Source organism: Camelina sativa, chromosome 20 (genome assembly GCF_000633955.1).
Source record: "Camelina sativa cultivar DH55 chromosome 20, Cs, whole genome shotgun sequence".
NCBI classification, from domain to species: Eukaryota; Viridiplantae; Streptophyta; class Magnoliopsida; order Brassicales; family Brassicaceae; genus Camelina; species Camelina sativa.
The window spans coordinates 26937154-26952896 of record NC_025704.1 but is presented as its reverse complement, the minus strand read 5'-3'; the positions used below and the strand labels follow the sequence as shown (position 1 = coordinate 26952896).

Below are 15743 nucleotides of genomic sequence, written 5' to 3'. Positions count from 1 at the left end.
ATCATTACAAAACATAGTTAAATAAATTAAGACGAATTTTCATGTCCAAAGTTTCAACAAACTATAGCTTGCTGCTCGAACCACAAAATCAATCTTCATCTTCATTGTCTTCATCACTGAAATCAACGTCTAGCCAACGTCTGTAAAAATTGAATAATTCAAGATTAAACTTCCCACATAATTTTGATTATACTATTTTTCAATTTATTAAATTAATGAAATTATAGCATATCGCCAGTATTAATTCCAGCCATTTCATCTTCAAGAATGACCTTTGAGCATCGTAACTGAGACATCAGATATTTCATACCTAACAAAGTAGAATTTAAGTGAAAATGATATTTTTGAGTGGTATATGAGACTAAATATTGAACAGTACCTTCGTAAACAGAGATCCTCCAAAACAGAAGAGTACACATTATTGGTTGATTAGCATAGTTAGGGGAAGAAACAATTTTTCCCCTCCTCAAGAAATGCAGTACAAACCGAACCAACAGCAACACATTCAATCTCTTGGCCACTTTCAGAAAAAAATTGATTTAAATGTTGTTATTGTTATACGATTTTAGCGATTAGTTTAAAAATTGAATACAAATGCATTTGTGACAACTTTATAAATTGGTTGACAACAGTTACAGTAGCGGTTTAATATCAAACATTTTCAAAAACATATTGTATATATACCAAGAAAGAAAGTTTTAGTTGTAAATATACGTTAGTTTACTAAATGAGTAAATGTAAATATATATATACTAGCATTTGATCCGCGCTACGCGCGGAAGTTAGATGAGGGTGTTTTTTTCTCGGTTGTTTTGTTAATTTGTTTTATGGTTATGTATTTTTCCTTTTTCTATCTGGTTATGTTGTTTGTATGTTTTCCTTTGCTCTTTTGTTGGTTTACTTTTTTTTAATGTACTTTCAGCTAGTATAATGTAATCATTTTTTTAAAAATAAATTTACATGATCTTTTTCTTCTTTTCAAAAAATATAGAATTAGAAGTTAAGTTTGTATAGTAATAGTTGTTGTGTCGCTTTAGTCGTTAGTTGTGCTTAATTAAAATTATTTGTCGTTTTGTCGTCTGACTGTTATTTGGTTTTATTATATGTGGTTGTAGATAATCTTTTAATTATTTTATTATTTAGTTACTAACTTGTGCAAGTAGTTTTTTGTCAATGCTTTTGTGTTTGTAGTGATTAGTTAGTGGTTTTTGATTAAAAATGTTTAAAAATATCAATTACTTACAGTTATGTTTTCATTCTTTTTTTTTTTTTGTGTTTCTGCCGTTGGGACTTATTTTCTGCAAGCCTTAAAGTTGTATTGGCCCGTTGGGTATTTAGTGGCATGTCACTGAAGTGTGAATGGCTTTGTTCCCTTTGAAAATATGATGTCTCGTGAACGGATAGCAGAGAAGTCATTTTTCCAATGTACAGGACAGTAAGAGTTTTGAAACTATTTCCTTGATGCTTCTAATCCTTCTTCATTCATCCCTTTCATCGATGCACAAACTTTATTTTTTATTTGGTGTATTTGGATATTTTCCTCTTCGCTTCGCATCCTAGGGGGTAATTGGTTCTCCTCTGATGTTTTCATTCCAGTTAAATGTTAATTGGTGCAGAAATCTGTTGTTTTTTTTTTAAATTGTTTTCTTCCATTCATTTCCTAATTAATTTATCTATTGTTTTTGAGATCTTAGTTTTAAGTTTTGTTTCGGCATAGTGTGGGTTTCGATTGGATGTGAATTGTGTGTTGTAAAATTAAATTTTCGCCTCTATGATGCTTTTTAAAAAAACATTTTTGGGTGTATATTTTTGTGTCTGGTTTAGTAAGTCATTCAATTTAGGTCTAGTGTGAACAAAATGTGGAACTTAAATTTCAGCTTCTTTTCCTTCAACTAATGGTGTATGTATCTCTTACATTTTTTTCTGTTTGGTAATGGTTTTCTCAATTGTGGCGACTACTGTTAATTGAATTTCAGTTATGTTTCCCTGATCCTCTGTAAGTGTTTGTCTTTTTGTCGTTTGAGTTGTTTTTTCTTTTTATGATCTAGGTGTCCCTGAAGCTAAAGACCTTTTTGCATATGTCTATCTCCTGGTGGTCGTAATACTCTTAGACCTGTTTTTGAGATGGTTTGTGGGAAGTTTCTTCAATATATGTTGATTTTGTATGTTATGTTTTTGTTGTCATGGTAAGTGGTGGACTTTTTTTTTTCCAATCGTCTGTATTCTTGTTATACTTCCAGTTATGTTCTCTCGTTTGTATTCTTGACGGCGGAGTGGAGGTTCATGGAGAATAGTTTTATTTCGAGCGTATAAAAAATGTATTACTAATGAACTGGGCTTTAAAGAAATATGTAACTGGGTTTTTAAAGAAATAGGAATTGCTTAGTGGGTTGTGTGGAAAATTTAATAAGAGAGTGGCTGATGTGGCAGCACCAGGAGTGAGGAAAGATAACTTTATATATATAGATATATAATATTTAAGAATTTGATATGATAATATGTGTTAAAGAGAATTAAATTTTTGTTTAGATGAATTTTTATTACTATTATAGGTAAATATAATCTATACTATTAAAAGGGAAGCATTATTTACAAGGCAAAATGAATTCTGAAATATATGACATAAAATGACCTTGAATAAATTAAAAAGCATACAATACGAAAGGGACATTAAAGTAAATTTGATAATAAAAATGCATAGATCCTATATGCCCTGGATTAATTCTGTTCGGATCATGTATTAACTGTTCAGAGCTGTTTTTCATACTCCCGTATCCAAACAGAATCGAAACAAGCATCTGCAATAAAATTCAAAAAAGGTAAGTAGTTTTGCGTAAACAATTTAAGGAAACAATAATTTTGATATTTATGTATATGTTTAATTTGGGCAATTAATTTCGAAATTGTATATATGTAAACTTATTTAATTTGATTTTATATTTTGAGATATATCCGGAAACAAGAAATTATGATGTTACCTAATATACAAAATCATCTAAATGTTTATAGAAATAATTTAAATCGGTATCTATTAAAATCGAGCAATTAAATACAAAATTGTATATATGTATAAAAATATAATTTGGTTATATATTATGAGATATCTGTAAACAATATTTATGATTTTATATTATGATTTCAAACATATGTATTACATATATACAGTATGTTTAAATCTTGGATACTGAATTAAGATATACATACGTTTGAAACTACTTATAACTTATCATTTTATCAATGCATAAATGTGCGGATCCGAAAACATGTTACAACTAAAGTAAAACAACAGTATTTTAAATATGTTTTTTTTTCTTCAGCTTATCTAGCATAAGCATGTACAAAACAAGAGATAAAAGAATGTTAACTGACACGGCATGTATGTGTGATTCTATTAACTGAATGTTTCAAAGAAATTATTTTTCTTCATCAAATACTTTATTTTGTTTTGAATCAAACTATTACGTGTTTGTGTGCTAAATATGTAGGAACATGATTTTGAGGAAATGAGAAAAGAATAATGGGACGGAAACGGGATGGAAGGAGGAATAAGATGAGATTAAAAATTTTCAAAAATCAAAATCCAGGATCATGTTAGAATTAAAATAAATTAATGCTTCCAATATATTATGTAACATATTTTTCAATTTATCTAACACAAAAATGTCAAAAAAATATTCAAAAGAAAAAGAAAAAACATTAAACTATGTTCTATAATAGAAAAAAAAAAAATCAACCATAGTTATGAGACATATACAGGACATGATGGATTTTATGTCCTAAATTAGACATACCATCTTTCTGTTACTATTTTTTAATATAATTGTTTTTACTGATAACAAAAACAAATTTGATCATTTTTTGTCTAAACCGAATTAAAAATAAATCAAATACTAAACTGATACAAAAAAAGTTTGGATTATGAATGTTAATAACATTTATTAAAAATATGTTTACAAACATAATCCGCATGTACGTAATAAATTATAAATGTGTTAGTAAATTTAGTTTTTAAAATCAACCCCGCACGTATGTGCGGGTCCAAATCTAGTTAAACATAAATTGAACCATTTGCAACCATCTGCTACCACAAACGTTGGCGAAAAAGAGTTGAAAATCTAGCAATTCGAAGTAGTCTAAATCGTTATAAATAATGTGTGTAAATATTGCTAGACGCTAATAATCGCAAAATAGTAGTATCACATTTTGATACTTGTTCATAATCAGGAGCAGACAAATGCTTTAGACGGTAGTGCATAAACTACTTAAGAATTATAGTTTATGTTTATACTTATAAATATATAATTGTGTCTTTTTCCTTTTTTTTTTTTTTTNAAAGGCGTGGAAGTCACACACCTAGTCGTTCCTTGAGATCTCGATCTCACCATTGGACTAGAAGACTGAGCTAACAACACCAAACAGTCACATCTCTCTACTTCGTCGCTGTTTAAAATCACCAACACCAAATAGAACTACGAATCCAAATTATAATGGAATCGACGAATCTCTGATTAAATCACTTCATTGAAGCTTTTATCGATCAATCTAGCAATTAACTGAAAGATCTGAGATTGAAAATTTGGAAAATTCATCACAAACTTCACGGGATCAAAGTAAAGCTTAATTAAAGCTTCAAGTGAGTGATCTCAGATCGGAAAATGAAGATCTCAGATTAGAAAAATCATCGCAAGCTTTGCCGAAGAGAAATGTTACAGAGATCGGGTTTGATTTTTTTGAGTTTTTTAAAATAATAAATATTGTTCTTAATTAATACTCAATATTAAAAAATGCTAGATTAGGAACATTTCAGTGTTTGTGCTAGTTTTGGAACAAAAACCAAAAGTTGTGTTATTCTAGGGTATTTCTTGTTAACTAATCATGGTTGTAAGAATTTTCAGTTTTAGCAAATTATTTGAAATATTCTGATATTTTTTTAATAAAAGAAGTTAGAAAGAAGTTAGAAAATTCAGATTGAATCTTTTTTTTTGTCACAAGAGTGTCTTTATTTTATTAAGCCAAGTAAACAGGCCAAAATTACAGTCAAAAAGCTAAAAACGAAAGCCCAACTACAAACAAGTCTATGATGCAAACAAACTAAAAACGAAAGCCCACCGGCCCAATTAGAAAACCCTTATGAGAAGAAAGAATCTCTGAAACACATAACACATGTCACAAGAGAAGCTTGCGAGACGAAGAGGTAGAAGTCTGAAGGTCTCTGGTCACCGGCAACGGAAAGCATCGCCGGAAAACTTCATTTCCGGCTGAAATCACCGACGAACAACAGAAAAAACTCTCGATCTACGCCCACAGGAAAGGGCGAGTTCCAATTAGCTGAGAAAAAGACTCCATCGAAGCAAATCTTACTCTTCTTCTTCGGAAAAAACTTTCAATCTTCAAAGAGGGTAGATCTAAAAACAAACCAAAAGAAACCCTAAAAACACAACAACAAAAGGAAAACAAAGAGACTTAAAAAAAGAAGTAGCCGCCGGACACAACGCTGTCGTGAAGACCAACACACGCCGGAATCTAAGCCGGACATGACATCGCCAAAAAGGCCGATGCATGCCGGAAGCATAGCCGGACATGAAATCGCCGCGGAGGCCGATGCATGCCGGAAACAGAGCCGTCCACCACCATTAGAGAAAACGGTCGATGATGGAGCCAAAATCCGATCCAACCCCCCACAGAAGGAACCGGTGTTGGACGGAATGAAACGGTTAACCCACCGGACAACCGTGTCGGAACATAACAGCCGCCGGAAGAAACCTTAGTTGAGAGTTTCTCTCTCTGGAAAATTTAGAGAGAGAAGAGAGAGGATATGTGTCTTTTTCCTTTTATTTGCTATTTATTCTTCAAATAGTTTACTAAATTAGGTACATTATCTTCTTCTTTTTTTGTTTAGTTGGCATGATTTATTTAAATGTCAATTTTATTTATTTTTAATCAAAAAATATTTTCATATGCATATAATAGTTAGATCATGTACAAATTAATAAAAATTAAATATTATGTCCCATATATAATATTGTTCTAGATTCGCCAGCAGTACTGGAATCATAATATGTTTTTTGTTTTATTCAAACTTGTCAATCAAATTCTTTTAATCAAAAGTCAAAACCTAACACTAACAGCTAACCATCACGATTTTTTTTTTTTTTTCAAAATTTGTTTCTTATGAATAAAGAATGACTCGAAAGCATAGACCTAATAAATCTCAAGTCATGTATTGATATATTAATGCCATTAACAATTGTTATTGATGTCCTTGTCTGCTCTCTACTGATTGCCGGCGAATAAAGAAAGACTCGAGGCCGTAGACCTTATAAAATGATCCCAATCCATATTTACATGTTGTTAGCAGCTGTGAATCCGGAGTTATTGCTTGTCAACATGATATGTTCAGAAGTTGAAGTTTACAATAAATTATGGTTATTATCTTAATGTTGATGATGTAAATTAGAGAGATGCTACAATAATGTTGGAGTCAATTGCGATTTGCGAGTATAGATATAATTAGCATCTCCAAAAAATTATTTGCAGTTCAAAAATATAATACAAAAACTGTTTCATGCAATAAAAAAATTATATAATTTCTCTAATATTCAAATTTAAGAAAAAAATAAAATCGCTGCGAACAGAAACGAAAAATCTATTAAAATCATATATTTATACTGTCCTAGAATTCTCTACTTTTTTTTTAAAACTTTTTGATACATCTTCAAACTAATATCAAAGCGGATAATTTGATATGGAATATACGTACCAAACCGCTTTTAAGTTTATATATTTACAATGTTCTTCAAAATTGACTTGTTTAAGTAAATTTTATAAATTTGTTGACAAAAAAAAATTCCTAGAATTCAAATGAGTAAATATATATATATATATATATATATATATATTACTTTATAATATTAATAAGATTTCTTGAAAAATGTTATAAAATTTGATTACCAAAAACAATTGATTTTGAAGTTGAGATAAATGTGTACATCTATGTGTTACACTCAAACTTTATCTATAATTTTGTATAACATAAAACTTTATTATCATGTTCTGTATTTCCGATTATTTTTTATTTTTTTTGTTAACAACTATAATAAATCAACTCAGAAGAGCAAATGGTGATGAATAATATATTAAATTATCAAGGATCACTTCTTTCACAAAAAAATAAATATTATAGATAATAATTTAATAAATGGTTTAATTCAACCCAAAAATATATACTCGAATTTAATTATTTTAACTCTGTTCGGAAATTAGATAATATTACAATCAGCCTAAAATTAATTTTGATTGCACATCAGGGGAGTTAAACTTCTTCCTAAGCTCAACTAAAATTCAAAATCTGTAAAATGTGAGGAGGACTGATCAAAATCAAGGCAACTAAGAGAAACAATGGCGATTGTCCAGTTTGCTTCAACAAGGTTCGTCACTTTCTCCGACGATGCGTGTGTGTATTCGCACACCAAACACATACTATATGTTGATTAATTTCTGTTATACTTTTAGACTTTTCATCTTCTTCTCCAGATGAGTTTGTGGATTATCTACGGTTTCTATTTTCTAGGTTTACTAGAGAACTTTTTTTTTTCTTTGGAAAGAGCGATACATTGATCATGTTTCCACTTTGACTTTGCATATCTCATTTTCCTTGTTTTGCTTACCAGTGATGTGATGGCTTCTTCACATAGTGCTAACTTGGAAGGTGCAGTAGATAGTGCGTGCAAAGAGATTTTGAATTCATTAGAAAATGATGATGTTTCGAGAGTCATACTTGTTGGTGAAGCTGGAATAGGCAAGACATGGATGGCTCGCAAGATATTCGAGCGTGCACCTAAAGACGAGTCATGCTCATGCTACACTTCTCTCTGGTTGAATTTAAATAAAGATTTTGATGAAGTGTCGTCCCTTTACGAGGATATAGCTTCTCAGCTTTCGGTATTTCTTGATAAGGAAGAGAGTGAAGATGATGATAGTGAAGATGAGGAAGAGGATCAGAATACTCAAGACTTGGGGAGGTTGAAGGACAAGATTCATGATAAAATTAGGAAAAAGAAGGAAAAGGCTGAAACAAAGAATCTTTTGAAAAAGAAGGCCAAGGGCGGCGAAAGAAAGAAGTACCTCCTTTTGGTTTTGGATGATGTAGGAAGCGTGACCAACGAAAAAAAAGTGATGGAAGAATTGGAACTTGAAGTTTTTCTTGCACCTTTCCGACCTCTCAAGATTCTTCTCACCAGAAGAAAAGGAGAAAGAGACTCTATAGCGATGATGAAACCCCATGCCACTGATGAGTTAGATACTAAGTCTGATACCACCGAGGAGTTGGAAGTAAACTCTGATGAAAAGATGAACTCTCATGCCACAGAGGAGGTACATGCTAAGTCTGATGGGGAGATCGATTCCCTAGAAGTAGAATCTGATGAAGAGGTCGAGTCCCATGCAACGGATGGGGAACGGGATTTACTTGACCCCCACACCTTTGATGCGTCAAAGATTTTATGCAACTTCTTTACAGATAGTTATTTGATGGAACTACTCAAGTCCCTGATCAAATATGACTTACTTGAATCCCTTGAGAATGGTTGGTTCTCGAAGCTTGATATTGTGAAAAGGAGCATGGGTTTGCCGGCTGCAGTCGTTGTGCTAGCCAAGTCTCTAAATTACATTTCTCGGAACCTTCAGTTCTCTGATCAGCTTCCTCCAAAGCAAAAGGAGGTTTTATTGGCAGTTCTCTCCTCTTTTGATCCTGAACGTGAAAGAGCTAATCCTATTCTACATCTCGCATATGAGTTATTACAAACAGATGACACCGTGAAGAGTTCTATTGTTGACTGCTTCTGGCATAGCTTGAGCTTCTTTGAGCATTGTGGGTGTGTTTATTACCAAGAGTTGATCGCACACTGGATTCTTGAAGGCTACTTCGATCCTGTTAGATCTGTAACAGAGGCCTATATGGAAGGCCATGAGGTATTGATGGAGCTTTTAGATCGTGGTTTTCTGAAGATACATGAGGACAATGTAGTTATGCCAGAGGTTGCAATGAAGAATTTAATAGATCTTCGGTGTCGTGGCCTGTCAAGCAGATCTCGTATCGCACTTGCTAAAGTTTGTGGTAGTGACAGGACACAAGCTCTTGGGAAAATCAACCAGCTGGATGACATCATGGAAGCAGTCCAAACAACGAGGAAAGGAGACAAAATTACCACAGTTCTGATTAGTAGAAACCGTTTGCGTCGTGAAACTCCAAAAGACTTCTTTGAAAAGCTAAAGGATGTTGAGATACTAGGCCTTTTTGAACCCACAGTGGAACCTTTTGTCCCTCTTTTATCAAAGTTAGTGAAACTTCGAGTTCTTGTGATCAGGGACTGTGACCTACTACAAAATATAGAGTATCTTAAGGCTCTTACAAAGCTAACTGCTCTTGAAGTTTCTGGTGCTAGCTCCCTGATGCAAATCTCTGACGACTTCTTTAAGGGAATGACTGATCTTCAAAGTCTTCATCTCTCCGGGCTTCAGATCAAATTTTCCCCTTCCAGTATTTCTGAACTGGAGAAGCTTCACTGTCTCATCATCAAGGACTGTCCTTTATTGGAAGATTTGCCAGACATACAAGAACTAGTAGAGCTTGAGGTTGTTGATATTTCTGGTGCTCGTGGGCTTCAAACATGCTTCGACAACACATACGGTGACAGGAAAAACACAAGCAAAAACAAAAACTTTTATCTTCTTAAAAAACTTCAGCTCCTTGACTTCTCGGAGTGCCAAATAGAGCGACTACCAATGTTCCAGGACAATGAGGTGGCCGAAAAGCTGCACTCCTTGACTCGGCTCTTGTTGAGAAACTGTAGTAAATTGAGAAGATTGCCTAATCTGAAGCCCTTGTCAGGTCTCCGAATTCTTGATCTTTCTGGCACTTCTAGCTTAGTGAAAATGTTGGAAGTATGCTTTGAGGATAAGTAGGAACTCAGAATTCTTAATATGTCAGGCACTAATCTTAGAGAGCTGCCTACCACCATCGAGGAGCTGTCTAGTCTCAATGAACTTCTCCTACGGGATTGCATCAACCTATATGATATTCCAAACATCCAGAAACTCACAAATCTTGAAATCATTGATGTTTCCGGCAGTACCAAGCTGGAGAAGATTGAGGGATCATTTGAGGACATGTCTTACCTACGTGAAGTGAATCTGTTTGGAACCAAAGTGGAGACACCAGATTTGCCAAAAGAGACTAGAATCTATTGTCTAAAGAGTATTATTCTGGCAGATGGAAAGCGTTTTGAAGGTAAGGATTGGAACGAAGTAAGGAACAAAATGTCAAGTGAGAATGCCAGCTCCTGTGATGCAGTTGTTACATCCCAAGAAATCTCAGAAGAAATAAGAGAGATTCAATCAGATGAACCTCGCGCCAGTGATTGTACTGAGATGGGAGATGAAAGCAAGGAACGTCTTCTCCAAGTCTCCATAGACAGGGATTTATATAAAAATTTACTAACGTTTTGCTTCCGCAAGTCAGCAGGAAGTCATGGAGATTAATGAAACTAATGAGCTAGATGAGGATGCACTAGCAACNCGGCTGCAGTCGTTGTGCTAGCCAAGTCTCTAAATTACATTTCTCGGAACCTTCAGTTCTCTGATCAGCTTCCTCCAAAGCAAAAGGAGGTTTTATTGGCAGTTCTCTCCTCTTTTGATCCTGAACGTGAAAGAGCTAATCCTATTCTACATCTCGCATATGAGTTATTACAAACAGATGACACCGTGAAGAGTTCTATTGTTGACTGCTTCTGGCATAGCTTGAGCTTCTTTGAGCATTGTGGGTGTGTTTATTACCAAGAGTTGATCGCACACTGGATTCTTGAAGGCTACTTCGATCCTGTTAGATCTGTAACAGAGGCCTATATGGAAGGCCATGAGGTATTGATGGAGCTTTTAGATCGTGGTTTTCTGAAGATACATGAGGACAATGTAGTTATGCCAGAGGTTGCAATGAAGAATTTAATAGATCTTCGGTGTCGTGGCCTGTCAAGCAGATCTCGTATCGCACTTGCTAAAGTTTGTGGTAGTGACAGGACACAAGCTCTTGGGAAAATCAACCAGCTGGATGACATCATGGAAGCAGTCCAAACAACGAGGAAAGGAGACAAAATTACCACAGTTCTGATTAGTAGAAACCGTTTGCGTCGTGAAACTCCAAAAGACTTCTTTGAAAAGCTAAAGGATGTTGAGATACTAGGCCTTTTTGAACCCACAGTGGAACCTTTTGTCCCTCTTTTATCAAAGTTAGTGAAACTTCGAGTTCTTGTGATCAGGGACTGTGACCTACTACAAAATATAGAGTATCTTAAGGCTCTTACAAAGCTAACTGCTCTTGAAGTTTCTGGTGCTAGCTCCCTGATGCAAATCTCTGACGACTTCTTTAAGGGAATGACTGATCTTCAAAGTCTTCATCTCTCCGGGCTTCAGATCAAATTTTCCCCTTCCAGTATTTCTGAACTGGAGAAGCTTCACTGTCTCATCATCAAGGACTGTCCTTTATTGGAAGATTTGCCAGACATACAAGAACTAGTAGAGCTTGAGGTTGTTGATATTTCTGGTGCTCGTGGGCTTCAAACATGCTTCGACAACACATACGGTGACAGGAAAAACACAAGCAAAAACAAAAACTTTTATCTTCTTAAAAAACTTCAGCTCCTTGACTTCTCGGAGTGCCAAATAGAGCGACTACCAATGTTCCAGGACAATGAGGTGGCCGAAAAGCTGCACTCCTTGACTCGGCTCTTGTTGAGAAACTGTAGTAAATTGAGAAGATTGCCTAATCTGAAGCCCTTGTCAGGTCTCCGAATTCTTGATCTTTCTGGCACTTCTAGCTTAGTGAAAATGTTGGAAGTATGCTTTGAGGATAAGTAGGAACTCAGAATTCTTAATATGTCAGGCACTAATCTTAGAGAGCTGCCTACCACCATCGAGGAGCTGTCTAGTCTCAATGAACTTCTCCTACGGGATTGCATCAACCTATATGATATTCCAAACATCCAGAAACTCACAAATCTTGAAATCATTGATGTTTCCGGCAGTACCAAGCTGGAGAAGATTGAGGGATCATTTGAGGACATGTCTTACCTACGTGAAGTGAATCTGTTTGGAACCAAAGTGGAGACACCAGATTTGCCAAAAGAGACTAGAATCTATTGTCTAAAGAGTATTATTCTGGCAGATGGAAAGCGTTTTGAAGGTAAGGATTGGAACGAAGTAAGGAACAAAATGTCAAGTGAGAATGCCAGCTCCTGTGATGCAGTTGTTACATCCCAAGAAATCTCAGAAGAAATAAGAGAGATTCAATCAGATGAACCTCGCGCCAGTGATTGTACTGAGATGGGAGATGAAAGCAAGGAACGTCTTCTCCAAGTCTCCATAGACAGGGATTTATATAAAAATTTACTAACGTTTTGCTTCCGCAAGTCAGCAGGAAGTCATGGAGATTAATGAAACTAATGAGCTAGATGAGGATGCACTAGCAACTGCTGAGTTTGTGTCTTTTGTGGACTGTACTCCTACAAGGTTCACATCTATCTTTAACAAGACTAAATCCATTAAGCATTGCTGGCTAAGGATGTGCACTGACATAAAAGACCTTTTCTATGGTGCGGATGAGGAACATTTGAAATCACTGGAGACTTTGTCGATTACAAACCTTGCATCATTGGAGACTATAAGTTCTGTTGGTAACTTGGAGAATCTGAAGAACCTAAGCTTAGACTGCTGCCCGAAAATCAAAACGATTTTCTCGGAGATGCCTAGTGGCCTAGAAGTCTTAAGTGTAAAGCATTGTGAGAATCTGGAGAAAGTTGTTGAACGAGTCGAACTGTCAAGTCTCACCAACCTGACATTGAAATTCNCTATTGTTGACTGCTTCTGGCATAGCTTGAGCTTCTTTGAGCATTGTGGGTGTGTTTATTACCAAGAGTTGATCGCACACTGGATTCTTGAAGGCTACTTCGATCCTGTTAGATCTGTAACAGAGGCCTATATGGAAGGCCATGAGGTATTGATGGAGCTTTTAGATCGTGGTTTTCTGAAGATACATGAGGACAATGTAGTTATGCCAGAGGTTGCAATGAAGAATTTAATAGATCTTCGGTGTCGTGGCCTGTCAAGCAGATCTCGTATCGCACTTGCTAAAGTTTGTGGTAGTGACAGGACACAAGCTCTTGGGAAAATCAACCAGCTGGATGACATCATGGAAGCAGTCCAAACAACGAGGAAAGGAGACAAAATTACCACAGTTCTGATTAGTAGAAACCGTTTGCGTCGTGAAACTCCAAAAGACTTCTTTGAAAAGCTAAAGGATGTTGAGATACTAGGCCTTTTTGAACCCACAGTGGAACCTTTTGTCCCTCTTTTATCAAAGTTAGTGAAACTTCGAGTTCTTGTGATCAGGGACTGTGACCTACTACAAAATATAGAGTATCTTAAGGCTCTTACAAAGCTAACTGCTCTTGAAGTTTCTGGTGCTAGCTCCCTGATGCAAATCTCTGACGACTTCTTTAAGGGAATGACTGATCTTCAAAGTCTTCATCTCTCCGGGCTTCAGATCAAATTTTCCCCTTCCAGTATTTCTGAACTGGAGAAGCTTCACTGTCTCATCATCAAGGACTGTCCTTTATTGGAAGATTTGCCAGACATACAAGAACTAGTAGAGCTTGAGGTTGTTGATATTTCTGGTGCTCGTGGGCTTCAAACATGCTTCGACAACACATACGGTGACAGGAAAAACACAAGCAAAAACAAAAACTTTTATCTTCTTAAAAAACTTCAGCTCCTTGACTTCTCGGAGTGCCAAATAGAGCGACTACCAATGTTCCAGGACAATGAGGTGGCCGAAAAGCTGCACTCCTTGACTCGGCTCTTGTTGAGAAACTGTAGTAAATTGAGAAGATTGCCTAATCTGAAGCCCTTGTCAGGTCTCCGAATTCTTGATCTTTCTGGCACTTCTAGCTTAGTGAAAATGTTGGAAGTATGCTTTGAGGATAAGTAGGAACTCAGAATTCTTAATATGTCAGGCACTAATCTTAGAGAGCTGCCTACCACCATCGAGGAGCTGTCTAGTCTCAATGAACTTCTCCTACGGGATTGCATCAACCTATATGATATTCCAAACATCCAGAAACTCACAAATCTTGAAATCATTGATGTTTCCGGCAGTACCAAGCTGGAGAAGATTGAGGGATCATTTGAGGACATGTCTTACCTACGTGAAGTGAATCTGTTTGGAACCAAAGTGGAGACACCAGATTTGCCAAAAGAGACTAGAATCTATTGTCTAAAGAGTATTATTCTGGCAGATGGAAAGCGTTTTGAAGGTAAGGATTGGAACGAAGTAAGGAACAAAATGTCAAGTGAGAATGCCAGCTCCTGTGATGCAGTTGTTACATCCCAAGAAATCTCAGAAGAAATAAGAGAGATTCAATCAGATGAACCTCGCGCCAGTGATTGTACTGAGATGGGAGATGAAAGCAAGGAACGTCTTCTCCAAGTCTCCATAGACAGGGATTTATATAAAAATTTACTAACGTTTTGCTTCCGCAAGTCAGCAGGAAGTCATGGAGATTAATGAAACTAATGAGCTAGATGAGGATGCACTAGCAACTGCTGAGTTTGTGTCTTTTGTGGACTGTACTCCTACAAGGTTCACATCTATCTTTAACAAGACTAAATCCATTAAGCATTGCTGGCTAAGGATGTGCACTGACATAAAAGACCTTTTCTATGGTGCGGATGAGGAACATTTGAAATCACTGGAGACTTTGTCGATTACAAACCTTGCATCATTGGAGACTATAAGTTCTGTTGGTAACTTGGAGAATCTGAAGAACCTAAGCTTAGACTGCTGCCCGAAAATCAAAACGATTTTCTCGGAGATGCCTAGTGGCCTAGAAGTCTTAAGTGTAAAGCATTGTGAGAATCTGGAGAAAGTTGTTGAACGAGTCGAACTGTCAAGTCTCACCAACCTGACATTGAAATTCGAGAATTGCCCAAACTTGGAGGGATTTTCCAAAGACTCGGTAAGTTGCAACTTTCTACTCTATATCACCTCTCTTAGTAAACATTTAGGACCATTAATCCCTCTCTTCTGAAAAATAATATTTTTGTAGCAATATTTTGTATCTCTAACGTTTTAGCACACACTTCAGAACTCATCAGGAGATGAACACTTACAAACACTAACTGCCAAAAATCAATTGCATCATATTTTTATCTCTTTTGCAAGTCGTCTTGCACCAAAGCTTGTCTCATTTCAGCTTCATCGATCATAGCAATTTACATTGCGTGTGTATTTGCAGGACTGAGCCCGAAGTGGCATCATCATCACAAGAGTGAAGGTCGTATATGTAGCTGGAGCTAGATCTTCATACACAGTACTATGCATCTTCATAGTCCCATCTAATTTTTCGAATACTTTGTTCTCCGTGTGACTGAAGCTTTGTGTGCTGATTGACAGTCGGCATCAGTGGCGGATGCAGAATTATTTTATGTATGGGGCACAAAACACCTTATAATTAATAATACTAATTTTATATTATATACTATTAAATAAATAAATATTTTGATATCAAAATAATATATATTTTAATAACATTATTGTAAGTTTTTAACTATATATATATATATATATTGTATTTTAATATATTAAACTGAAAATAAGCCAAAATTTTGAAAGTATTGTTTAAATTGGTTTATAA

The 15743-nt window shown here is 35.4% G+C and overlaps 1 protein-coding gene and 1 pseudogene across 1 annotated transcript; both read left to right on the top strand.

The window, feature by feature from the left end:
- Positions 7399-10542, top strand: LOC104772858 (annotated as a pseudogene).
- Positions 11929-14038, top strand: LOC104772857 (probable disease resistance protein At5g45510). The gene is made up of 2 exons (XM_010497417.1): positions 11929-12408; positions 12470-14038. The coding sequence occupies exons 1-2, from the start codon at positions 11929-11931 to the stop codon at positions 14036-14038; spliced, it is 2049 nt and encodes a 682-aa protein (XP_010495719.1).